This window comes from Equus asinus, chromosome 5 (genome assembly GCF_041296235.1).
Source record: "Equus asinus isolate D_3611 breed Donkey chromosome 5, EquAss-T2T_v2, whole genome shotgun sequence".
NCBI lineage: Eukaryota > Metazoa > Chordata > Mammalia > Perissodactyla > Equidae > Equus > Equus asinus.
Window position 1 is genome coordinate 34,546,725 of NC_091794.1, and position 26,324 is coordinate 34,573,048.

At 48.8% G+C, this 26,324-nt stretch overlaps 1 protein-coding gene across 3 annotated transcripts; it reads left to right on the plus strand.

Annotated features, from left to right (window-relative positions):
• Nucleotides 1-966: 966 nt before the first annotated feature.
• BCL6 (BCL6 transcription repressor) lies at nt 967-24,875 on the plus strand. 3 transcript variants are annotated; one of them, XM_014843366.3, is made up of 10 exons: nt 967-1,082; nt 11,468-11,506; nt 12,588-12,759; nt 14,296-14,517; nt 16,199-17,170; nt 17,719-17,903; nt 19,330-19,497; nt 20,565-20,695; nt 20,810-20,947; nt 23,669-24,875. In XM_014843366.3, the coding sequence occupies exons 3-10, from the start codon at nt 12,599-12,601 to the stop codon at nt 23,810-23,812; spliced, it is 2,121 nt and encodes a 706-aa protein (XP_014698852.3). In that variant the 5' UTR covers nt 967-1,082; nt 11,468-11,506; nt 12,588-12,598; the 3' UTR covers nt 23,813-24,875. The 3 variants fall into 3 exon arrangements, with proteins under 3 accessions (XP_014698852.3, XP_070365336.1, XP_014698853.3); XM_070509235.1 differs by lacking the exon at nt 967-1,082 and adding an exon at nt 1,097-8,836; XM_014843367.3 differs by lacking the exon at nt 967-1,082 and adding an exon at nt 9,287-10,309.
• Nucleotides 24,876-26,324: the final 1,449 nt, after the last annotated feature.

Consider the following 26,324-nt stretch of genomic DNA (forward strand, 5'->3'; position numbering starts at 1 on the left):
ACCAAAACAAAACAAATCCTTTGAACATGTCTCTCATGTGCAGGAGGGCCTCCTCTCTGTAAAAGTCCAAGAAGAAAAAGAAAATTGCACCCCAAAAAAACCAAAACAAAAAAAAAGTGGGGGTTGGGATTGTCATATACGACCAAAAATTTAAGCTTCTTTCAATAGTATCAGTATGAAAATAGCACATCTTCTTTAAAACGCTTGAGAGATTAGGCAGGGAGAAAAACCACTCAAAACAAAATCCAACCGACGCGGGATCCTACGATTTACGTAACATCACAAACTTGGAAAAGGCAAAAATCAGAAGCAAAAATCCGAAAATCATCAAAATACAACCACCAAAAATCCCAAGCCACCACCACAACAAGGAAAAAAAAAAACTGTCCCAAATAAAAATAAAGCAAATGAACCCACCGAAAACTGCTTGGCAAATATTTTTCTCGTGGTGCCTAATATTCTAGCTGGAAAGAGCTGTGGTGTTTATTGTTTTTTTCTCTTAACTCGCCTCTAAACCTACTATATATAACAGACTTTTTCCAACAGATCGGACCTCTCTCCCTTTTGTGTATATAGCTTGAGGAGCTGAGTTTATGGGTAAGAGAGGAGGAATTAGCCCCAGACCCCGGGAAAGCAAAGCGCACTCCCCCTCTTATGTCACCGAATAGCAAATTAGTTCTCAGAATTCCAGAGGCCGAGCTTTGCTACAGCGAAGACGCCGACGTCACAGAGGGGGCGCCCACGTGATGGTGGCGGAGCAGGCCGTACCATCGTCCCGGGCCCGGGGAGGGAGGGCCGCCGTCTGGCCCCTCGAACCTCGAGCCCGAACCTCCAAATCCGAGAGGCCCATCCCGTGAGGGCCACGAAATATGCCGGCCAGTGGGAAAATCTTGTGGCTCTGAGGGCTTTTTATGGGCCAGGGGAGGCAAAAGCCCCAGAGAGCTGACACCGAGTCCTCCCCTGCCATGTAGCAGTGGTAAAGTCTTCAGCTCAAATTCCGAGAATTGAGCTCTGTTGATTCTTAGAACTGGGGTTCTTAGAAGTGGTGATGCAAGAAGTTTCTAGGAAAGGCCGGACACCAGGTGATTATTGCTGTTGCTGCCGCCGCTGCTGCTGCTGCCGCCGCCGCCGCTGTTGCCGCTGGTGCCGCTGCCGCCGCCGCTGCTCATGATCATTATTTTACCTTTTAATTCTTTTTTTTTTCCGCTCTTGCCAAATGCTTTGGCTCCAAGTTTCCTATGTGTATCTATTGTTATAAATGTATATATTTATTTATTCTAGCTGTCAGGTGTTAAAATAAATGCCGAAGATTAGTCCCACGTCTCTCCCACTGTAGGATATAGATTTTTTTATATTTATTATTTTTTTCTTGTTGTCTTTGAGTGAATCGGCCGGTTTGGAGAGGCTTTTGCCACCCTCCCTTGTGTTGTTTTGGTTTTGGAAAAGGAGGTGGAGGAGAGGAAGGAGGGGAATTAGGGGGCGGCCGGAGCAGAGAGGACGAGACAGTGTTTGGGGGGTGACTCGGGCCAGTCTGGGGGCTGTCTGGCCCCAGACGGCGGAGAGGACGCGCGCTCGCGCTCTCGCTCTTTCTGCTGCTGCTTGCGTACGGCTTGTGATCTCGCTGGATTCGTGCGGCTGTGTTTTCTCCCCTCTTTTCTCGCTGGCAAACTGCTTTCCTTGCTCCCTCGCTCCTGCCTCCCCTTCTCTCCCTCCCTCCTCCTTTCCCTCGCCTCTCCTTCCTTCCCCTCTCCCGTCCTTCTTGGTAACTCCGGGAGGCGAGGAGGGAGGCTGCCCGCTCGCTCGCCCCGCTGGCTCCCTTCCACCGGCCTCGGTCCTCTAGATTCCCTGCCTCCGAGGAGAGATTTGGGAGGAAAAAATGCAAGCGAACTCCTCGGGGTTTTTGTTTTGTTTTGTTTTTTTCATAAACCCAGATGAAGTATCGTTTCTACTATTTCCTTTCAGAGCTGTGATCTTCCTAAGCAGATCGGAGTGTTTTGGTGTCCCCTTCTCCTGTGTTTCGGGGGAGGTTTAGCTTGCCTGGGGGCGGGGATGTTGAATACTTTGAAAATTATTCTTTCTTGGTTGCAGTCGAGGGAGCCGGGAACCCCCGCGCGCTCCCTCTCCCCATCCTGAGGAGAGAGGCTGATGGCGGGACAGGGATTTGCGGGGTGGGTGAGAAAGGGGTGCGCGTTTGCACCTGCGGTACCGTTCAGCGTGCGGGGACTCCGGGAACCTTAACAGGACAGCCCAACCGAGAGGGAAGGTGGCGGGATTTCTGGCGGTCGCGGTGTTTGTATTTTGGACGCTGCGTGACTCGGTGTTAGCTCCCAATGGCTGTTCCCCTCTTTCCTAAATTTTATTTTTCCCATGGTGCAAGCTTTGTAAAAAGATAACTGCCGGCCGGAGAGTAGCCGACGTCAGCGTTCAGATTCCCGAGGTACTTGCACTGGGCGAGGGGAAAAACAAACAGCCCCAGCCCGCGTTCCTATGTGCAAGACCCGGGAGGAGAGAAGGGCACTTTGTGGCCCTGGCTGGGGCACCCGGTGCGGGAGGAGGGGGCGCGGGCGCGAAAGGGAGATCTTTGTGAGTGATTTTGCAAAAATGGATTGCGAGGTTGGTTGGATTTGCAACCTGTGGCTCTCCTCGAGGGAGTAGGAATGGGGGAAGGCGGCGGCGGCGGCGGCCCGGGGCGGGATCGGGTAGGGAGTTGGAGCCTCGGAAATCGGCTGCGCTCGCGGGCAGCGGGAGCGAGGGGCCACCCCGCTGCCGGATGTAGTGACCGTGGTAAATGTCTTGAGAACTGTGGATTGCGTTGCCTTTGTGATACCGTCTTATTGGAACTCTGGCGAAAAATGGAACTAGTGTTGCAATAATGAGTTTTAAAGCTCCCTAAAGGAAAACAAGAACACAACCCAACAGATTAAAAAAAGAATGAAAACGACCCCTTTTATGTTGTGCCCCTTGTCGCAATGCTTAAGAGTTGGTGGTGGGGGTCCTGACAGCTGAGCAGGAGAAATGACCCTAAACAGAGTGCTAAAAGTCCGGAGCTGTTACTGGGTCCCTGACCATCTTAGTTGGTCATCCCCCTCAGGAAACAGATTTAATCGTTTATGGATTTCCCCCCAATCAGTTTGTAGTTTCCAGGAGGAAAATCTTGTAACGCTTTACTCTCTCTCCCTCTCTCTTTTTTACAGTGAGTGTCAGTAGATGCATTTTTGACTGTCCCGGAGAAAAAAAAGTGGGGCAGGAGAGAGGGAACCAGGGAAAGGGCTGTTTGGAAATACAGTTTGTGGCTCTGAGCGATGCCACTGGCTTCCTCTACAGAGACTGCCAGTTTCCCTTTTTCTTTGCAAGGTGTGTGTGGTTTTAATAAATAACTTAAAAAAATGAGGGGGGCCGGCAAGATCCGTCAGGAGACAGGTATCTATTTTGCTCACTATTTACTACCAAGAGCCCTTGGCACTGGAACAGAACCTCGTAAATCTGCAGCCCAAGTTGAAGTTCATCTGGCCCTAGTCCACACGCTATTCCTGGAGGTAGCAAACATGAGCTCAAAGGAACGAGGTGAAATCACATTCTCGCTTTAAAATATATACTTTTTTTTCAAGGAGAAAAGATATTTGTCTCTAGGGGAGGAGGAAATGGGAGGAGAGCACCAGGACATGGGCATTCCCGTGCTAAAATGATTGCATTTGAGTTTTCAGGCCAAAATAGAAACCGGGAGGTGGGAAATATCTCCCCCTCCCCCCGTTTATAAATAGAAGTTTCCAATATCCTATTTGAAAGACTTTCCAATTCTGCAGGCCCAAGCATTGGCTGATTTTAAGGGTCTGTTGATAGTGACAATAAGGCTAGAAGCTGTTTGTAGAAACTGGGCAAACTGAAGGAGAAGGCAGCCAGAAGAAGCAGGAATTCTCCAAATGGACTTTTCCTCTGCTGTGTTGAAGGGTTTCATCTCGCGTTTTCTTGAAAAGACTGTCCAATTTATTCTGGGTTTGGTGGACACGGATGGGACTCTAAACTCTTAAGCTGTCGTTTGTTGAGCCTTGAAGAGTTCCAGTTATTGGTTGAGTAAATGGTAGCCATAACTAGATGTCAAAATCCTTCCTTCCCTCTCTCCCCTGCCGGGTAGCCACACTCTCAACCCACTTTGTTGTGAAAAACTTAAGAGATTCAGAGGAGGTGCGGCAGCGCCACCCCTCGGTGGGTGAAACTCTAGTATTTGCAAAAGTCAAGTATTTGAAAAAGATTGTGAAATGACCTTATGAGTTTTTTTTTCTTTAGGAAGGAGAGAGAAAACTAACTTTAAAAAAAAAGGACTTTACAGTTGATCTCTCAAATGGGTAGGAAAAAAATTTCCTTTCTAGCTAGGATGGTGTCATAGGCGCAGTAGTTCGAATAAGTGTGTGTGTGAGCGCGCGCGAGCCCTAGGGAGCGTTGACTGGTTGGCTTTAAGTAAAGCGAGGTCTACAGGCTGAGGTAGCCCTCCGTCCCCCTTGGATTTGACTTCTCAGGGCAACTGAATTCTGCTGCCTGTCTGACATTGAGATATGGAAGAATGTTTTGGTGTAAAAAACCATAGTGTCTGGAAGTCCTGCAGTTTTGCTGGCGGCGATGGTGGTGAATGTAGGGGCGTAGATTGGGGAGGGAGGTTTGTAGATGGCGTGGGGCACTGGTAAGCCGGTCTCTTGCTGAGTTTGGAGCCCTCTGGGAGGCAAAGTAATGTGGCGCGCACCGGTTTCCTGCACTGCGCAACAAGTGGGAACGCCGCCGCAGTGATCCGAGCGAGGATGCGGTGTTGTGGCAAAGCTGGCACGTTTCTCTTCTCTCCGCTGGAAGCCAGGAACGGCTCCTCCCAACCCTCCCCGCCTCCCTGTCTGAGTCGAGCAGCCCCTCCAAAGACCATACTCGTCCCCCTGCCCCCACCCCCAGCTTGCCGAGCGCTGTAAACCTGGGTGGGACCCTGCCCTTGGCCTCTAGGGCCCCTTTTCTCCGTGGGGATCGAGTTTATTCCTGTGCTGTTCGACCAGTATTTGGCAGGAACCGTCGAGTGCCATTCTGCTTTTTGAAGACAAGTGCTCCCTTTCTTTCTCTTCCCAGTACATCCAACCTTTCTGGCTGGAAAAATCAACGTATAATATGTGAACGCAACTCTAGATACCGTGTTGTGGTTGCTAGAGGCGTGAGCATCGTGAAGAACGGAATTACATCCAGTGAATTAAACCTTTTCCAGCTTTGCCTGTGGAGGCAACCCTCACCCCCTAACAGGAAGAAAAAAAAAAAAAGTGGGGGGCAGTCGGATGTGGAAGGCTGTGGCCGCGTGGTGATTTTCGGATGGACTGAGTCTGCCACCTAGTGGTAGGTCGTGGCCGAGTTCCCCGCCTTGGGCGGTGGGTCCACCGTGTCACTTTCGGGTCCCTAAGTATGCCGACCAGGTGCTAGGACTGACAGAGAAAGGGCACCCTCCAATGAGGATGATTTCCAACCTTCAAAGTTTTGGTAACATGGATGAAAATTAGAAAGCCTCCGGATGCTTGCCCCCTCCACGGTGGCTCTGCGACGGGCGTCTGCCTCCACTAATAGAACCACAACATAACCAGTTTTGAATACACTATCGCCCTGTCGCTGTGGCCTCTCCCCTGGGGAAGTCGGTGGTGGAACGATGCCACGGGTCTCTAGAACATACAGCTCTTTACAGTTGAGGAAATAGGCCTGATGAGAGGGGGCCTGTGAATGGTGTTAGTGACCTAACCAGAACCAGATTTTAAGCTTCTGAATTCTGAGTCAGTTTAAGTCACAGGCAAGTTTATCTCCGCTCTTTTGAGGTATCTAAGAGAAAGGAGCTGCACTCATAGAGAGCCATGATTTTAGCCTGTTAGGTCGTCTCAGTTGGAAACAGGCACTTAGCTGTCTTGGAGGAATTTGTTTATAAAGTATGGCGTAAGATTTTCAGTAACAGACATGAAAAGTCTACTGTCGTGCTGAGGGGTGGGAGTCTCATCGTGGGTGGTGTGCGTGTATTAGGAGGTGATTAAGGCCTGGTCCCTAGACTTGTGCGGATGCACCTCTCTGCGCCCGTGGCTCACAATTGGATCCTGAAATCACTCTCTTCGTCTTCCATCCAAACTTTGTTCGGTGGCTTGGCGAGCAGTCAGTTGTGTGGGGGGGTCATATGGACAGGCAGAGTGTAATCCTCATAGAATTTGTGCCACAACAACTTCTTAGCAAAGTTTTCTTTCTCGGAGCTGAAAACTTTAAGATGGCAAACTCGCGTCCGCGTGCTGGCGGCCCCTAGCGACCGCCGGCGCGCACACCCGCGGGAGACGCCGCCGTCTCCACCGCCCTGGTCTGCCGGAATCGAGTTCAGCCTCTCCCACTGCGGGAACTGTTGGAGGCCGCGTCGGAGAAACGCGCCTCTGTTCGGGTTGGAAACGAATCTGGGGACGTGTTTGAAGAGCGGTCAAGTTTGACTCATCGCTTTCCAAGGACAGTTAGTGCCTTCCATCTTCATTAACGTGAATAAAGACCTTGGCTGACTTCTGTCCAGATCGGATTTTTAAAGGCATTGTTTGCTTGGGGAGATCATGCCGTTCCCCTCCCCTGCCAGCCTTTTTGCAAAGGCTGAACCCAGTCCAGCCAGGATGGCCGAGATATCTTTGCTCGGGGACGTGGTTTGCTGGCATTGTCTTCCGGCCCTTTCTGGAAGGCTGTCGCGAGCCGGGCGCATGGGGAGCGTCCCTTCTGCAGCTCCTCTTCAGATCTTGATGATAAAACACATCCCTCTATTTTATTGCATTTCCTAGAAGCTTGCAGGCTTGCAAGAACGCTGTTGGCAGGAAACGTGACAGAAATGAAAGTCCGGACATAATGTCCCCCAGCACCTCGGTCACTCAAAGCGACTGCCGAGGCCACCGCGTTATCAAATTCGCTTTCATCTATTGTCGTCTCCCCACCCTCCCGCCCCCCAGCCAAGAGCGCTAAGAGTGTTTCCCCCCTAGAACAAAAACAACTCCGCGGGTTCACCCTACTCCCTGCTGCCGGACCACTGTGTCTAGACCTGAGCAGCTAGTTAGCTGAGACGCTGCGGAGAAAGGGAGCGCTCCGGCAGGAGCCCTGATGTGGGTTTCACTGCGACAGCTCCAGCCTTATTAAAATTCCTTCTCCTTGCCCCTAAACATGCTTTGCACTTTCAGATTCTCCTTTGGATTTCTCAGCGAGTTACTGGAGTTATTAGATTACCAATAATCCAAAAGCTGGCCAGGAGAGAGAAGAGGGGGAAGGGCGGGAGGCGTTCTCCAAATCTGGAGACTGTGTCTAAACTAGGTCAATGGGAAGGAGGGGCGGGGCGACAAGGGGGTTGTCTGTTTCAAGCCTAGGTGGAGGGCTCTCTCTAGTGTTAGGCAGCGGTAAGACATGATCAGGTTTGAGCTCCCGGAACCATGGGACTCCTAATTTCCAATAAGTGCATTTACTTAATTTTAACTTCCCTTCCTAGATTCTCACTCCTTCCCATATTAAGTTTCAGCCTCTGCTTTCACATTTATCCTACGTGGTAAAGGGATGGGAAAGCCTCAAAGGATTTTATGAGGCGGAAGAGGCCCAGTCTTTATGGACCGGCCCTGACCCCGCCTCCGCCACTAATAGGATGCGCGGCTCAGCGTGACGCCACCCGCCAGTTTTAGGACCGCACTGCGGCCTGAGACGCTGCGCGTTTCTCGCCCCTTAACGCCTATCCTTTGGCCCCCGAAAGCGCCTGTCGTACCCGGCTACTGAGACCCATTAGGAGATGGCGCCCAGGGCTTATAATTCCAAGGAAGGCCACGGGAAGACGAGGCAACCTTGGAGCAAGCCCGTGCGCGCGCTGGGGTCGGCGCCCGGGCCTCTGCCAAATCCTAACCGTGTCTCTACGGTTTCGGAGAAATCAGATTCTCAAATCCCGAAACCTGGCCAGGTTCGGCCTGGCAGCTCCTTATTCTAAAGTCTTTGGGCGGAAACCCAGCCGAGCTGGGTTCCCCTTCGTGCCAACGTAGGCGGAAGGGGCTTTCGGTTTAGTTTTCCTCTAACCCGGCTGGGGCGCGCTGAGTGGAGACCCCAGCCTTAGGAACTCCGTATTTTCGACCTTGACGCCTCGCCTAATCACTCCTTTAAAAAGAGGGGATGAGGGCCAAACAAAAAGAGAGAAAAAGGAAAAAAGACACGGTATGCACCAGGCAAACAAACGCTGGAATTGGGCAACTTGAAGTCATGAAATAAACCTCGGATTGGCCCCGAAATCCTGGGTTCTAGGCCGGCTCTGCTACTAATTTGACTTCTCCCATTTATAAAATTATTGTGGGGCAAGGGTTGAACTAAGTGAAGTGTAAGAGTCCCGGACCCGGCGCAGACGAGGTTTTTAGGGGAAAGTGTGCCATATTCCCCGCGAGCCTCCCCGGGCGGCCCCCCCTTCTCGGGTGAATCCCCGGAGGCCCGCGCGGCGCAGGCAGCGATCCCGGCGGCCGTCGGGGCCGGCAGCTTCCTGGAAAGTTACTTCTCGTTGGAGCCGGCGATAGGCAAAGAGTGTTCTGTGAAATCCGCTGAGCTGAGATTGACTACGTTCCGGGAATGAGAGGGCTGTGCCGTTCCCCTCACTGCCCCCCGCCTTGACGGCGTAACAGGAAAAAGAAAGGCACACACAATGTTAGCTACTGAGGTGCACGAAAAGTTTTACTTGAATGTAACCAAATTAAGGGCTGCCACGGTCATACCACGGGGCCTCTGCCGCGCCTGCGGAGCCTTCGAGGCGGATGGGCAGCGGTGCCCGCAGAGCGCCCGGGGGTGGGCGGTCTCTGGCAGACAGGTACGGTGTGATGGGGTGGGCGAAGCTGCGGGGGCGTGCTCCCGGGCGCACAGGGCTCAGGTTTGTGCCCGGGTGTGTGAGCGAGAGAATGGGGCTGCCTAGTGCCCGCCGATTGGAGGAGGGAGGGAAAGGATGGGGTCTTCGTATTGGCTTGTTCTCACTCTTAACCTCGCCTCTCGCTGTTCTGTGACCTCCACACTTGTCTCTCTTCCTCTCGTTTCTGCTATCTTCTCTTCTTTCTCTTTGCTTTTTTTTTTTTTTGAGGGAGAGGTCCCTCTTTTTCCTTTTCTAAATCCTTTAAAGGATTTGCCTTCTCCTCAAGGTGCTTAAATGAAAACACATACGGAAAGCACCAAAGGAGAGAAAGTGTGTAGGGTGGAGAAGACAACGTTTAACTCTCACTTGGTGGTTGCTGCGCATGGGGTGGGGTTGGGGTCGGGGGGTTTGGGATCGGGGGAGTCCGGGTCTGGGCCTTTGAGTTGTCAGTTTCTCCTTGACAGCTCTGCTTTTTTGGTTGTTTTTGTGGAATGAGTCTTGTGTGTGGCATGGGTGGGATGGCTGAAGCTAGTGGACAGGATTTGTCCAGGGTTTTGCTGGGGATTAGTTTTGAGATCCTGGGCAAGGCTTGTCGGCTGGAGCCTCAGTGTCCTACCCGGTAAATCAGGGCTGAGGATCAGATGCAATAACGGACGAGAAAGAGCTGAGTGGTCTATAAAAAACAACCCAAAGGCTTCCACACCTGCAGCACCTAGAAGGAGGCTCCATTGCTCACATTCACCATAACCCACATACTCACTAGTTGTGGGGCCTCCGAAGACAGATCTAGCTTAGGAAGGAGTGGACCTAGTAAGGAGAGGGGCCTTAGTGTATGTGCATTTGTTTCTGGCCAAGCCAGGCAGAATTTAGGGTGATAAGTGCCTAACCCAGGGCCTGGCTGACAATGGACCCAGGGGAATTGTTTTGTTTGTTTGTTTCATTCCGCATCTGGAGTGAGTCATTGCCACTTGTCAAGGTGAATGGCAAATCTGAGCTCCCTGTGGTTCCACAAGTCTGTGACTGGAAATCCACAAGTGAGCGGGTGGTTGACGCTGGTTAAAGGGCAGCCTTAGGTATTCCAGAAGTGTTTAGGGATCTCTTCTATGGGGGAAGAGGAGAAGGTTTATAAATAAACCCAGGTGTGTCTTCAGCATTCTTTTACAAAGGAGATAATCATCGAACTTCGGTTAGGACCAATTGAGTGTATCTCTCTGCCCATCTTGAGTTAGGATGGGGAGAGGAGGAAATAGGTTCTTTTGTCTTTTTCTGTCCTCTCCCTTCCCCCATTTCCCCCACTCCCCCATCCCCACTCACTTACATGCACACACTAACCTTGAAGCCCATGAGATTGAGTGACTTGCACTTGGGACCACAGAGAAATGTCAGAGTGTTTGGTTACAGACTCAAGGAAACTTCTCATTTTAGAGTGCTCATTTGGTAAGACTCAGCAGCCTGGAATGGGGGCAAAGTGTTTGTGTGGGGGAAGGAACTTAAAAATGAGATTCACCCACATCAGGGTGTTATCTTGCATGTTCGACAGCACGTAGGCTGATTTGGAAAAGGGACAGGAATTTGAGCCAGAAGATCTAGGGCCGGGCCACTGACCATCTATGTGGCCCAACATGACCTCCCTGGCCTCAGGCCCCTTTACCCGGAAGATAGCTCTGAAGGGCTATGCTTTTTTTAAAAAAGAGGGAAGACGGTTCAAATAGTGTTTTGTTTTGCCGCCCACATATGGTCATAAATAAGAGTCTTACACTTGTACTTTAAATTATTTTGCTTTAGAGAAACAGATTTGGCGAGGGTATGTACTTCATGAATGCTCCCTGGCCAGTTCTCAGTTAAATCACACATTTAAATCTTTCACCAGCAGGGGGAAGCACAAACTTGTAAGTTGGCAGCACTATATCTGGTCTTAGACTCAGGAGGGAGGGGAGAGGAAACTTTTTGAAAAAGAAGGCAAAGATTCTCAAGAAAAGCATAGAGATGCCATCTGAGGTTGTATTCTGCACATTCCGTATTCAGGCTTTAGTGTTTCAGATGGTCAGGAAATCCTGCCTGGCTGTTTGTCCTGAGTAAGCCACTTGAACCCCTGAGTCTCAGTTTTGTCGCCAGTGAAATAGGAATAAAGATATTGACCCCGTCTGCCTTGCAGACTCATTCTAAGACTTGACAGATAATATTTTAGTAGGTTATGAAAAACTTCCGGAGTTTTTAGGCCCCTGAAGGATCATACTCGTTAATATTGAAAGAATTACTTTTCTTATTTTTTTCTTTCCCATAAACTCAAGGGCCTTTGAGTGGCATACATTTTTTTACCTTGAGAAGGGAAATATATGTGTAGATGTATATGTGATTAATGTATATAATTCCCAGTATTCAGGGCAAAATCATTATTATCGCATAACTTTGGGTGCCTGTTGTTTCTGCAAAAGCTGAGCTGGAAAAACGTTTGCTAGCATGTGGTAAAACTACACCAGCTAGCAGGCTGCAGCTTTCAAAGTAAAACTAAATATGTGTCCTAAAATAAAACTATGGTGGACCATCTTACATTCATTAAATCAATTTCCGTTTGCTTTTTTCTCTTCCGTGCAGGTTTTAAGTGAAATTTTGGACTGTGAATCAAGGCATTGGGTAAGTAAATTGAAGAATATGCTTTAAAATATTGTGGACAAACTATTTCTTTTGAATTTACCAATGCATGTGTTTCTGTGAACTTTGCCACTTTTTATTAGAGGAGATAAAGGATAGCCGATTCGCTCTCCATCACACCCAGCCCTCACCCCTGGCCTCTGCATTAGACTATCTTTTTTTTTTTTTTTAAAGATTTTATTTTTTCCTTTTTCTCCCCAAAGCCCCCCAGTACATAGTTGTGTATTCTTCGTTGTGGGTTCCTCTAGTTGTGGCATGTGGGACGCTGCCTCAGCGTGGTCTGACGAGCAGTGCCATGTCCGCGCCCAGGATTCGAACCGACGAAACACTGGGCTGCCTGCAGCGGAGCGCGCGAACTTAACCACTCGGCCACGGGGCCAGCCCCTGCATTAGACTATCTTAATACTGCATTCCCTTACTCATTTCTTAGTTCAGATTAATTGAGCCACCTACTCTGCACCAGCAATGTGCTAGGTGCTCCAGGTACATTCAAATGATTAATTCTAAAGCCTAATAGAGGAGAGACAGCTGGTGGCTGGGATAATGAAATGAGATACTGATGAGAATAGCTGCGATTTTTAAGAACCTAGTACGCACCAGGCACGTATCTTTAATTTTTACAACCACATAGGTATTTCTAATCCCATTTTGGGAAACCGAAGCCCAGAAACAGTGAACAGCCCTCTCCAAGTCACACAGCTAGCAAAAGGTAAAGCTCACATGCTCACCTTCAAAGGATGGATTCTCTCCCCATCATGCTCACTGGCTCTCAGGGCTGGCAGAGTATTTGGTACATGGGAAAAACGCTCCACAAATACTCATTCCCGTCCCTTTCCCCTAAAGAGCTTTCTATTCCAACTTGTTGGATAAAAATCATTCTCCCTATTTTTCAGTTGTAAAGAGTAGTGGCCCAGAGATGGGCCCTGAATTGTTCAAAGACCAAACACAAGGGACCTCAGTTTGCATTCTGTACATTAGCAGACTAGGTCACCTGCTCTCACACTCTTGGTAAGCAGGAAGCAAGTTCTGGAGAACTAACAGGATTGTGACTCTTTTTTTTCAGGTGAAGACAAAATGACCTCGCCAGCTGACAGCTGTATCCAGTTCACCCGCCATGCCAGTGACGTTCTTCTCAATCTCAATCGCCTCCGGAGCCGTGACATCTTGACTGATGTTGTCATAGTGGTGAGCCGTGAGCAGTTTAGAGCCCATAAGACAGTCCTCATGGCCTGCAGGTGAGGGTTGTAGAAGGGAAAGATGGATGACTACAAGGGGATGGTGCTGGCTGCGAGCGAGGCAGGACATGTGGGCCTTTTGCTGTGTTTGGGATCACATCTCATTTGTCTCCAGCACATGGCCTGGCAGACTAGGTTCCCAGGAAGCGAATGAGTGAACACACTTTTAGAAAAGAAAGAGTTTCTGTCCTGTGGGAATAGAGGGAGAAGAAATCAAATACTGACTCAAGAAAGGGTGTGTTTGGGGCAAACCTGGAGAATAACTTCAGTTAACCAGGGAAAAAATATGAGAGTTTTAAAATATTTTAAGCAAGTTAACTTGAAATCTTTTGCTCTTTTATTCTGTAACCTTATTTATTTTATACTGTACGGTATTTTCATGGGTGTTTCAGAGTAGACGTAAGTTAGTGGAAGTGAGCCAGCTGATTCTTCGTGTTTGTCAAGTATTTCAGTTGTTTGGAGCAATTTTATATTACGTCATCTCGCTGGATCTTCATAGTGGGCCTTGTTAGAGATGGCATGATTACCTCCATTTTACAGATGATAAAATGAAGATACTTGTAGGTGAACTGATGGAGGGAGAGTCAGGGATCTTGATTGCTGGTAGAGGACTTATGCAACATCTACAACAAGCCACCTGTTTTTCAATAGTGGAGGGAACAGAGGTTTATAGAGAGATAAAAATAAAAGATTATGCTAACCAAGTGCTTACTATGTGGCAGGCATCATTCCATACTCTTTACATTTTCATTCTTGCCACACCCTGTAAGGCAGACACTGTTGTTCCTGCTTTGCAGATAAGGAAACCGAGGTGCAGAGAAGTTAAGCATCTTACCCAAGGTTGCACAGCTACTTACTGGTTGAAGTTCACTTTTGGCAACATGCTCACAAAGAGTAGAATTGAGATGACAGCCCAGAGTTCTGGCTTCTCACTGAAAGTTCTTTTCTCTACCAGACCATGTGGTACCCGGAGGCATGGCTTGAAGTTTGACTTGGACCTTCTAGAAATATTGACCTTATGGTAGTCTATGGATGTTTAGGAAATCAGGAGACTGTAGATGTAGGCATCACTTTATTTATTTGTCATCAATACCCAACTTGCTTCTAAAAAAATACAATAGGATTTCTAAAATGAGGATAATGTGATGGAACAAGAAGGGAAATGCTTATCCCAAAGTTAGAGACTAAAAATAGTTACTGCAAATGAGTGCTAAATTTAACTCTGGTAATCTTTGCGGTTAAGACTAAAAGGAAAACAGATCCTGTGACTTTGAGAAAATCACTTAGCCTCTCTGATCTTGGTTTCCCATCTGTAAAGGGGGAGAATGATGGTGTCTACCCTGCAAGGTTGTGAGGAGCACAGGATAATGTACGTAAAGTGCTTAATGACTCTCTGGAATTAGTAAGCTCTCCATAAGTGGCAGCTATTATCAATTGCCATGGAAGCTCTGGAGCTAGGCCCAGGGGAGAGGGGCTGAGCATAATCGATGACAGATTCTTTGTGTCTGTTTAGTGAGACATTTGTTTGTTTTACAGTGGCTTGTTCTACAGCATCTTCACAGACCAGTTGAAATGCAACCTTAGTGTAATCAATCTGGATCCAGAGATCAACCCTGAGGGGTTCTGCATCCTCCTGGACTTCATGTACACCTCTCGGCTCAACCTGCGGGAGGGCAACATCATGGCTGTGATGGCCACAGCCATGTACCTGCAGATGGAGCATGTCGTGGACACCTGCCGGAAGTTCATCAAGGCCAGGTGAGCTACCACGCAGATGGAAGCCTTGGAGATGGAAGGGCTCAGAAGGGATCAGAAACCCTTGATGATACATGCATACAGAAAAAATAATCTTCTCTGATATGCCACAACCTACATTTCCACTATTTTTGCACACTTCTGCCCTTATTAACTCTTGGGCTTTAGACTTGACTCCTTACTGCTGTCCAGATGTGTCTTGTGCATCCCCACTTCTTGCTTTCTTCCATTCACTTGATATGCCCTTAGCTCCGACCCATCCTGCAAGGCCAAGTTTTGATGCCAGGTCCTCTGTACACGTTCTTGCAGTTATCACTCAGCTATTTCCTCAGCCCTGCCTCTGGGTTCCAAAGCCTTTTGCTTGTCCTTTAGACCTTCCTTCTATCTTAACTATTTGCATGTATGTTTTAGTCCTCCTTTAGACTTCTATTATAACTATTTACATATGCACCTTAGTTCCCCTACCAGACTGTGGGCTGCTTGACTCATCGTTCATGTCACCCTGCTCCTACTAGAAAGGATGTTTATTGAATTAAATTGAGTTCACTGGGTCTAACCCCCTACCCGAGGGCTGGTAAGACATGACCATCGTTTAAAGGTGAGGAACCTGAGAGCTAAAGTGAAGAGATTAGCTAAGTGGAACAGAGACTCAGGGCTTGACTTCTTTAGAACCATTTGATTCAGCTACTCTGTGGTGATTGCATCCCTTCTCAAACAGAAAGGTTTCTAGCCTCTGTCTGAATCCCTCCAGGAGCCAGGAACTCAGTGTTCCCAGAACCACGCTGTCCGCCTTGGACAGTTAGAGAGCTCTTCTCGACAGCAAGCTGAAATCTGGCTCCCTTAACCTTCAAGACTCATTGGTTCTAGCTCTGTTAACTGTGATCATGTTGAGCTGGCCTATTTTTCGCCCACATAATGTCCCTTCAAGTGTGCGCAGCTAGAGCTCTTTGTCTCCTGTGGGTGATAATGGTGGCAAGCTCATCATTGCTCCCATTTGTGAGTACTTTGTCTGGGTCAGGCCTTGTACTTGGAGCAGTTAAGTAACTTGCTGCAGGTCACATAGCTGCTAAATGGCACAAGCTGGGATTGGAAAGCAGGTCTGGCTGCTTCAGAGCCAGGCTTCCTACACTGGCAGATGCTGCCTGTTCTCCAGAGTCAATTTCCCAGCGACTCCAGTCAGCCTATAGGGCAAGTCCTTTCTTTGACAGTTTGTCTGTGACCCTCCGAGTACTGGTGTGGCACCAGTATTGTATAAATTCTCCCCTCCCTGAGCCTCAGTTTCTATTTGTATAAAATGGAGACAATAATACCTGCCTTTCCTTCCTTGTAGGATTTTGCATGGGTGAAATAAGGGCTCTGAAGCTTTACATTCTATAGCATCCAAAGAAGTACCAATTCACACACATACATGTGACTCAAAGATGCAAGACCATGTCTGAATAGACACAGATTGTGTGGGTAACTCACTTGCCTTCTCTGGGCCTCGTTTCTCCGACTGTGGGCTTTCACTTGACTTCTAGCATAAACACCTTGTAACTGCAAGTATTTCCCAACTCCAGAGCCCAGCCCTGATGTCAAGCTGACCCAAGCACAATGTGGTTACACAGAGCCGTGTCATTTGGAAGGTCATCTTTCAACAGTTCTGATTTAGAGGCCCGTGTCTTCTCTCTTTTTTCTCCTACAGTGAAGCAGAGATGGTTCCTGCCATCAAACCTCCCCGTGAAGAGTTCCTGAACAGCCGGATGCTGATGCCCCAAGACATCATGGCCTATCGGGGTCGTGAGGTGATGGAGAACAGCCTGCCGCTGAGGAATGCCCCCGGGTGTGAGAGCAGAGCCTTTGCCCCAAGCCTGTACAGTGGCCTGTCCACACCGCCAGCTTCCTATCCCGTGTACAGCCACCTCCCGGTCAGCAGCTTCCTCTTTTCCGATGAGGAGTTGCGGGATGCCCGGATGCCTGTGGCCAATCCTTTCCCCAAGGAGCGGACCCTCCCCTGCGATAGTGCCAGGCCAGTCCCTGTTGAGTACAGTCGGCCGGCCATGGAGCTGCCCCACAGTGTGTGCCACAGCAACATCTACTCTCCCAAGGAGGCAGCCCCAGAGGAGGCACGGAGTGACATGCACTACAGTGTGGCCGAGGGTCCCAAGCCTGCTGCTCCCTCGGCCCGGAATGCCCCATACTTCCCCTGTGACAAGGCTGGCAAGGAGGAAGAGAGACCCTCTTCGGAGGATGAGATCGCTCTGCATTTCGAGCCCCCCAGTGCCCCCCTGAACCGGAAGGGTCTGGTTAGTCCACAGAGCCCCCAGAAGTCCGACTGCCAGCCCAACTCGCCCACGGAGTCCTGCAGCAGCAAGAATGCCTGCATCCTCCAGACCTCTGGCTCCCCTCCAGCCAAGAGCCCCACTGACCCCAAAGCCTGCAACTGGAAGAAATACAAGTTCATCGTGCTCAACAGCCTCAACCAGAATGCTAAACCAGAGGGGCCCGAGCAGGCTGAGCTGGGCCGCCTCTCCCCTCGAGCCTACACTGCACCCCCAGCCTGCCAGCCACCCATGGAGCCCGAGAACCTTGACCTCCAGTCCCCAACTAAGCTCAGTGCCAATGGGGAGGACTCCACCATCCCGCAGGCCAGCCGGCTCAATAACATCGTCAACAGGTGATTTCAGAAACACTGCGGGCCTGGGGTCAGGGCTTACCTGGGCAGGGTCCGGGGGTCTCTTCTGACGGATGCAGGGCTGTGTTCTTTTCTTGCCTGCAGTGCTGAGCATATCAGAGGTGGGGGATAAGTGCCTGTTGATTGAATTAGCATAAGTGAGGAAGGATATTAAGCGTCAGTATATTTTTTCATAGCAAGAGAGATAATTCCCTTCAATGGTAGAAGAGCATTCCATGAAACTGAGAGGCTGCTCCTTTGGTCTCAGTGTGGCAGAGGGAATCCTCACAGTTGCCCTGGTCTGAGGGAGGCTGTGGACTGCAGGGCTGGGGGGAAGAACTGGGCCCAGGCGTGGGGCTTTGGCTCAGCTTGACTCCTGTCAGAGGTCTCCATGTGTATGCTGTTTGGAGGCAGGCTTGAGGATAACTGCAGCCCCGGGTCCAGAGTGGCCTCTGGGCTCACCTGAGCCCCGGGAGGAAGGCATGGCACTGAGGCCAGGTGGGATGCTCCCCCCTGCTCCAGCTGCTGAGCCTCTGTCCTCCTGCCCACAGGTCCCTGACAGGCTCACCCCGCAGCAGCAGCGAGAGCCACTCGCCACTCTACCTGCACCCCCCCAAGTGCACGTCCTGCGGCTCTCAGTCCCCGCAGCACGCGGAGATGTGCCTCCACACCGCCGGCCCCACGTTCCCTGAGGAGATGGGAGAGACCCAGTCTGAGTACTCGGATTCCAGCTGTGGTGAGTCCCTTCCCCACCCGCCCCTTCCCGGGGAGAAGGAAGGTCCTGCCTCTGCTCCATGGGGTCTGTGTTTTCATTTTATTCATGCTGTTGTCACTGATTGGGAGAAGCCACCGATTGGAAGTCCATTGGCATTTAAAATCACCAACTGATCGCCGCCCCTCTCTTGATGTTTTGGGAACTAGGCTGACCAAACTAGGGATGGTGTATTAGAGTTAGTCTGGGGTAACAGAGAATGACCAAACAGGTTTTTCAGCTTTGTTCCAGCAAAGGTAGCTTGTGGGGCTGGCTCTATGACTCCCAGAGCTTTCTCAGTCCCTGCAGACTCAGACTTCTGTACTGATCTGGGTGCGTGTTAGTTCACCCTGCTGGGCTGCCCTTTCTATAAGGAGAAGGATGTGACCTTATTCATTCCTGTGTCTCCTGTAGGTCCTAGTCAGTCTCTAGCACAGAGTAGGCACTTGGTTAATGTTAGCTGAATTCAATTCGTTGAACTGATAATAAGTTGAAGTTTCTAGGTAGTCTGTGATTGGCATTCCCAGTTTTTACCAGATAAGAAAGTCTGCCTCTTCCTCAGTTCTGGCTGCAGTCATACAGCCCAGCAATACCTAACTGGGGGAAAGCCACCATGATGTGTCATTTTCAAATTGTTATAACAAAAGAAAAAAGTTAGTTACTTACACTGAGAGGTCTGGCACAGAGTTTGGACCTATAGTTGGGAGCATAGGGACTGTCCCTTCCTGTCCCTCTGGCCATTTGCCTTTGCTCTGCACTCCAGTTCTTTCTCTCTGGGCCTCTGTTTCTACTTCCACCAGCATCTTTGGTCTCTCAATCTCACAGAAGTGTTTGGGAGACGTGAAATCCAGATAGGTACAAAGATGACCATGTTCATTGTTAATTCCTCCTTCAGTGACCTCACAGTGTCATTGAGTTTGATTTCTATCTTACATTCCTATAATGCTTTGTGTTATCCATTGGGCAGGACAGGATTTATAATCCTGATTTTGGAGATAGAGGCACAGACGGGGCTCGGAGAGGTGAAGGGTCTCGCCCGAGGGCTTCTGCGTATGGATGTAAATGAAACTATGAGCTGATCAGAAGAGGCCCTTCTCAGAGCCCTTGAGCGAAAGCAGAGCCAGGCTCAGCCTTCCTCAAGCTGCTGCAGGCCATGTGGGTCCCTGCTGGTTTGTGTTTCCCTTCTGTACCTTAATATTCAAATCTGTCTCCTTTTTCCTCTGTGACTAGACTCTAAACGCTGAGAAAAATAAAATCCCCACAGGCCCTTTGCTCTGGGCTCCCATGACTGTCAGGTGGACGGGGTGCTGGGAGTTCAGTTTGCACAGCGGGTAGCTACAGAGGAGAGAGGCCTTGGAGCCCCTCCCCCTTCCTCGTGCTGACGTTGGTGTCACCCTCCACCCTCCAACAGAGAATGGGGCCTTCTTCTGCAATGAGTGTGACTGCCGCTTCTCTGAGGAGGCCTCCCTCAAGAGGCACACGCTGCAGACGCACAGTGACAAACCCTACAAGTGTGACCGGTGCCAAGCCTCCTTCCGCTACAAGGGCAACCTCGCCAGCCACAAGACCGTCCACACGGGTATGGCCCTGCCCCTCCACCCCCACTCACTGAGCTTGTCAGGGTTCCTGGGGGCAGGGTGGGAGAAGATCCTCAAGAAAGCAGTGGTACCCTGAGGAGTGAGGCAGGGAGCTAGCCCATCCCGGCCTGAATGAGGGGCCTTGCCCTGTCATGTCTTTGCCAGGCGACTCGTCCACTCTCTGTCTTCTCTGTCTTCCCTCTGAGATGCTCTGTCCTGTTTCTCTGCCTTGGCTGGGGTCACAAGTGTTAATCCCACTGTACAAGGGAAGAAACGAAGGCTGAGAGAGGCAAAGCAGATTCGGTTTTTGTAAAGCCAGGAAAAACGAAAGGCCTCTTGATTTCCTCTAAGGGCTTGTTCCTTATCAACTCACATTCCTTTACCAGGTAGCTTCTAATAACCTGATTGTTGTCCAGAGTTGATTCTCTCGGTATTTTAAATGGGTCCATTATCCCAGAAACTTTCCATGAAGGAAGGCTCAGCCCTTCTGTTGGTTTCCTCTGTCTGAGCACCCACTGCAACTCAGGCCCCGCCTCTCTTGCAAATGGAATTTAGCTGTAGCTGCCATGAGGGGAAGAGCACATTTGTTCTAAAAGAGAGAAAGGAGAGCAGCCTGATCGTATCTCCGTGGTGAGGGGGCAATTATGGAATCAGTCTTATCCAAGGAAGAGCTGGAAGAGCCTTCCCACGTCATCTACATTCTCAGGTTCCAGAGAGGGAAACTGAGGTCCCGAGGACTGACCCCTCCAAGTCCCACAGTTATGAACGCTAATGACGCAGCTGGTTCCAAAGCTTCCCAGAACCTCGCTCTCTCTGCCCGTTCCGTGCCAAACATTGTTTCCACTCATAGATGTCACCACCTGCTTCTTGACCCTGGTCACCTGCAGGGCATGCTGGTGTGTGTGTGAGAGAGAAGGGTGACAGGCCAGGAGGCAGACTCTGGGATCCTCTCTGACATCTTCCAAGGGAAAGACAGCCAACTGGCAGCTTGCTTTGAAACCCAGGGGCCAGGGACTATGGAGACCTCTGCTGAATATGGCTTTCCTCCTTCTCTTTCTCTTGGTAATAGGTGAGAAACCCTATCGTTGTAATATCTGTGGGGCCCAGTTCAACCGGCCAGCCAATCTGAAAACCCATACTCGAATTCACTCTGGAGAGAAGCCCTACAAATGCGAAACCTGCGGAGCCAGATTTGTACAGGTGAGCAGGGGGCATGGGGAAAGGACCCCTCAACCTCTGCATGCTGATGGGGGGCTGCCGGGGGTTCCGCAGCCCACCCTGACAGAGCCTCTCATGCTTTGGTCTTCCGTCCAGGTGGCCCACCTCCGTGCCCACGTGCTCATCCACACTGGCGAGAAGCCCTATCCCTGTGAAATCTGTGGCACCCGTTTCCGGCACCTTCAGACTCTGAAGAGCCACCTGCGAATCCACACAGGAGAGAAACCTTACCATGTACGTGAGACTCTTGTGGCTCCTGGCTGTCCAGGGAGGGACGGGGAGGTGGAGGGGACGGGCAGCAGAATTGTTTGCTCCTATGTCAGGTACACAGTGGACAACCACTGAACTAATGGTCATAAGACCTGGATTTGGGCCTGATTTTTAAAGATACCTTGCATGACCTTGCCTGGGTCTCAGTTTGCTCATCTTTAAAATAGAGGTATTAGGCTAGGTGATTCAGGCCTTAGGAAAGAGTCTGGACTATGGATACATAGATTTTGAAGTCATTCATTCATTCTGCAAATACTTATCGCGTTCTTACAACTCACCACTATACTAGGCTAGTAAATTACTTAGCCTTCTTAAGAGGAGCCAAGGTGTTTGAGAAGGAGCAGTCAGAGGAGTAGGAGGAGAATGAGACGATTGTGGTGATAGAAGAAAAAAACACAGAGAAAACACCATTTCAAGAAGGAGCAGGTGGCCAGCAGCAAGATGCCCTGACCAGGCAATTAGAACGGTCGTGTTCTAGCACAGGGTCTCAGCAAACCACGGCGTGGGGGCTAATTTTTGAACATTCTGTGAGCTAGAATAGTTTTTATATTTTTAAATGGCTAAAAAAATCAAAAGCATATTTTGTGACGTGCAAATTATATAAAGTTTAAATTTCAAAGTCCATAAATAAAGGTTTATTGGAACACAGCCACCCCCACCTGTTTACCTATTGTCTGTGGCTGCTTTCACACTACAATGGCAGGGTTGTAGTTGAGTCAGAGAATGTATGGCCCTCAAAGCCTGAAATACTTACTATCTGGCTCTTTACAGAAATAGTTTGCTGATCTCTGATGTAGAGGGGAAAGATAGTGGCTGGGCAGCTGAGATATCTGGCTTCTTATTCCGACTCTGACGCTGACCCTTTTCAGGTCCTTGGGCAAGCCCTGACCCTCTCACTGCGCCACAGTTTTCTTTCTCTGTAAAATGATGAGCGGTTTTCAAACTGTGCTTTCAGTGACTGAGGTTCTGCAGTCCCGCAGGGCAGGGCTGGGCTGAGACTGCAGCCTCTTTCACCTTTCAAGTTTCCATTTAATTTGAAAAGAGAGTCTCATGGCTTACGAGCGTGGAAACTCCTGTTCTAGATGATGGTGCCTTTGATGGGTTTATGACGTCATTCTAGGTACTGATGGCCCAGGAATGAATCAGTGAGTGGTTAACCCATGTCACAAATGTTAACCTGCACAAGGTGGTTATTTTCATTCACTTCTTATCAATCCTTCAGTGAATATCTTCTTACTTGCTATCTGTTCTTGGCAAATTAGTTATTCTCTCAGTACCTTAATTTCTTCATCCGGAAAATGAGCCTGATACCTATCTACCTCATGGAACTGTTGTATTAAGTTGAAGAATTCACTAGTGTTTGAAAGAGTGCTTGGCACATCATAAGGGTACAATAAATATTTATATTATAATTATTTGCTAGAAGTTTAGATGCACAGAATGTCAGAGTTAAGGGCAACCTTTAGAATGTATTGACTAGTCCCTTACAGAAGGGAAAGCCAAGGCCCAGAGAGAGAAATGACACGCTTGGGACACACAGCAGCAAGTGGCGTAGATTCTATGGACCACTTATTTCCCAAGACCAGAGTTCTTTCTGCTCCCTGTCCCACCCATTTTATTTTTCATTTTTCTAAATTTATTTTCACTTTTACTTTAAAACAAATTCTCTTTATGAACATATTTTATTACGCTTTTTATTTCAGAATAGTTTTAGATTTATAGAAAAGTTGTGAAGATAGTACAGAGAGTTTCTATATGCACCTAGTTTCTCCTGTTGTTAACGTCTTACATTGGGAGGATACATTTGTCACAACTAATGGACCATAACTGATACATTGTTATAAACTAAAGTCCATACTTTATTTGGATTTTCTTAGTTTTTACCTTAAATGTCCTTTTTCTTGTCCTGGGATTGCATCCAGGTTACCACATTACATTAGTCTTCACAAATGTAATTACATTACATTTTACTTTTAAGTAACTTTTCCACTAAAACTATTATCATCCATTCATTGAATCAAAGCGAGAAGTGGCTCTACTTTGCTAATGCCTCCTTAGCTTATCTAAGGCATACACGCTAAGAAGGAATGTAACTGCGTTTTATAAAGTATGTCCTGGACTCAAGAATTTTCATGAATTCAGACTGTTCTAGTTCATTTGTCCAAATGCGTTCAGATTTATTGCATAATTGCCTAAGAGGTACATTCTCCTAGGTACTAGGAAGATGATAAAGTTTCATAAGAAGTAGTTACTGCCCTCAAAGCATTCTCCAGCTGATAAGGATGCTAATGCATGGGGTAGCAAGGCTGGAAATCTTACACAGGTTCAAAGGAAAGAGGGATTATTTTCACCCTAGAGAGATCCAGGAAAGCCCTTATAATTAGGGGAGTTTGCTTCTGAACTGCATTTTTGGACGAGACTTGAATTTGTGGAGTTAGGGCAGGGAAATACATCTCAAGCAGGGGAAGAGCACCAGCGACAATTTGGAAAGCAGGAAAGGGACAGTTGCACAAAGCTTACTCAGCCCTTAGCGGAACCAGGATTTGTCTAGGTTCCTCGCCTGGCTCTTGAGAGGGAAGAGCTGCCCGACCCCTCGCAGGGAGAGTCTCCTTTTCTAGGTCTTTGAGCCATGTCAGGTTTCTTGGGGTGATGACAGCTAACAGCGTGCCTCTGCTTTACCTTCAGTGCGAGAAGTGTAACCTGCATTTCCGTCACAAAAGCCAGCTGCGTCTTCACTTGCGCCAGAAGCACGGTGCCATCACCAACACCAAGGTGCAATACCGCGTGTCTGCCACTGACCTGCCCCCGGAACTCCCCAAAGCCTGCTGAAGCATGGAGTGTTGATGCTTTCCATTCGAGCCCCTTCTCAGAATCTACCCAAAGGATACTGTAACACTTTAAGATGTTCATCCCATGACGTAGTGCCTCTTTCATCCACTAGTGCAAATCATAGCTGAGGGTGGGGGTGGGGGGAGGGGCGTGGGGACCGGGAGCCAAGGCAGCTCCCCTTCCCCCACTGCCGTAAAACATTAAGAAAATAATATTGCTTCTTCTCCTATGTGTACGGCAAACCATGTCAGCAAAAAGCAAAATCATTTTCGATACCGAAGTTGGGGAGTACGCAAAAGTTCTGACTTGACTTAGTCTGCAAAATGAGGAATGTATATGTTTTGTGGGAACAGATGTTTCTTTTGTATGTAAATGTGCATTCTTTTAAAAGAAGAGATTAATGGTATGTTATGAAAGAGAGGGCTTTAATTTTTTTAACCAAAGGTGAAGGAATATATGGCAGAGTTGTAAATATATAAATATATATATATAAAATAAATATATATAAACCTAAAAAAGATATATTAAAAATATAAAACTGCGTTAAAGGCTCGATTTTGTATCTGCAGGCAGACACGGATCTGAGAATCTTTATTGAGAAAGAGCACTTAAGAGAATATTTTAAGTATTGCATCTGTATAAGTAAGAAAATATTTTGTCTAAAATGCCTCAGTGTATTTGTATTTTTTTGCAAGTGAAGGTTTACAATTTACAAAGTGTGTATTAAAAAAAAAAAGAACAAAAAAAGCTGCGGAAGGAAAAACGTGTAGTTTTGTTCTAGTTTTTGGTTTGTATATACCTGTACAACGTGTCCTACGGTGCCTTTTTTCATGGAAGTTTTCAACGATGGACGAGCGCGCCATCCCTTTTTGAAGTGTAGGCAGACACAGGGACTTGAAATTGTCACTAACTAAGCTCTCTTTGGGAATGTTTGTCTCATCACATTCTGCGTCATGCTTGTGTTATAACTACTCCGGAGACAGGGTTTGGCTGTGTCTAAACTGCATTACCGCGTTGTAAAATATAGCTGTACAAATACAAGAATAAAATGTTGAAAAGTCAAGTTGGCTTGTTCCAGAGGTCTTTCCTCGTGTGGGAATCAGGACTTGAATGGGTCTGGTTTCCTCGCCTCTTAAGCTAGTGGAAGATGCTCACAGAAGGGAGTGGTGGCTGGCTGGTGGAGTCTGGGAAAAGCCCAGACTGGGGCTTGCTCAGAACCACGTTCAGCTCCCAGTGCCAGGATGGACTGTAGACTCCAGACCCTGGTCGTGAGGAGTTCAGGTGTGGGATTTGGGGTGGACCTCTCGCCTCTATTTCTGGCTAGTTCCCTCCTCTGCCTGTTTTGTACTCAGAGCTCTAGGCTGAGCTTTGAATGACTTTGCTTCTGGCCCCTCTGACACAAATGTGTATAAGTCCTTTCCTCCTCTGGGCCTTGCGGAATTTGCCCGTCCTGTGAAGTGAGAGGGCTCATCTTGCCTCCTCCTGGTTTCATACATAATTTCTCTCTTCCGGGTCCAGGAGACAGTATGAAGGTATCTGGACCCATCATCCATTTCTCAGTCTTGCTGCCTCTGGAGTCCTTTTGCTATCTGCTGGTTGATTGACAGACATCCGCAGACTCAGAAGCTTTATGGATGGCTACTAGCCGAGCAAACCTCCATCCCTGCAGAAGGGCTCTTTGTCCGAAGAACTCTGTGGTGGAAGTCAGCCACCTCCTCCTGTGTGACTTGGGACAGCCAGTTCCCCTCTGGGTCCCCTTCACAACCTGTCCATGAGGGGACTGGATTAACCAGATAGTTTATGATTCCATGATTCAGACATAAGTTCACCCTAGCTTGCTTTGGCACTCAGTTTGATTTTACCTCAGAAAACCCCAAGGATCAAGTTTGATTGACAAGACCTAACAACGGTGAGGACAAATGTGGTTCTGGCCCACGGCCCAGAGGGGAAGATTTGCAATCCCCGCTTTCCGTTCCTGGGTGGCAGGGGGGTGGGGGTGTGAAGCAGAGCCTTTCCCTGGGTTCGTGGGCTACTGGTTGGACAGTGGCATCCCTTGGCAGTGCCTTGGCAGCAGGCTCCCAGCACGTGCTGAGAAGCTCAGGGGAACTGACCACCCAAAGCCCCAGAGAGAGCCTCAGAAAGTCATACCACCCTTGGCCAGCCACATGGCCTTTCAGCTCAGGTTTCCTTTGAAAATGACTTTAAAGGACTTGCCAGCTCAAGGCCTCAGCTCACCCTGCTCTTTGAAAAGGGAGAAAATGATCCCTCAGCTCCCATAGAAACTTGGCAGAAGAACTTAACAAAACAGACAGCTTCAGGAATGACAATTCACAGGCCCGAGGGAGGCTCACCCCAGGATGCCTTTGCTCCCCGAGGGCCTCCCAGCTTGTTTATGTATCATTACTGTTTAATAGAGTGACTAGGGGGCCAGGGCAGACAGTGTGGGTGGCATTCAAGTCCAAACAAAAGGGAAGATCAAAGAGTGAGTCTCGGCAGCCAACTGACGATCAAT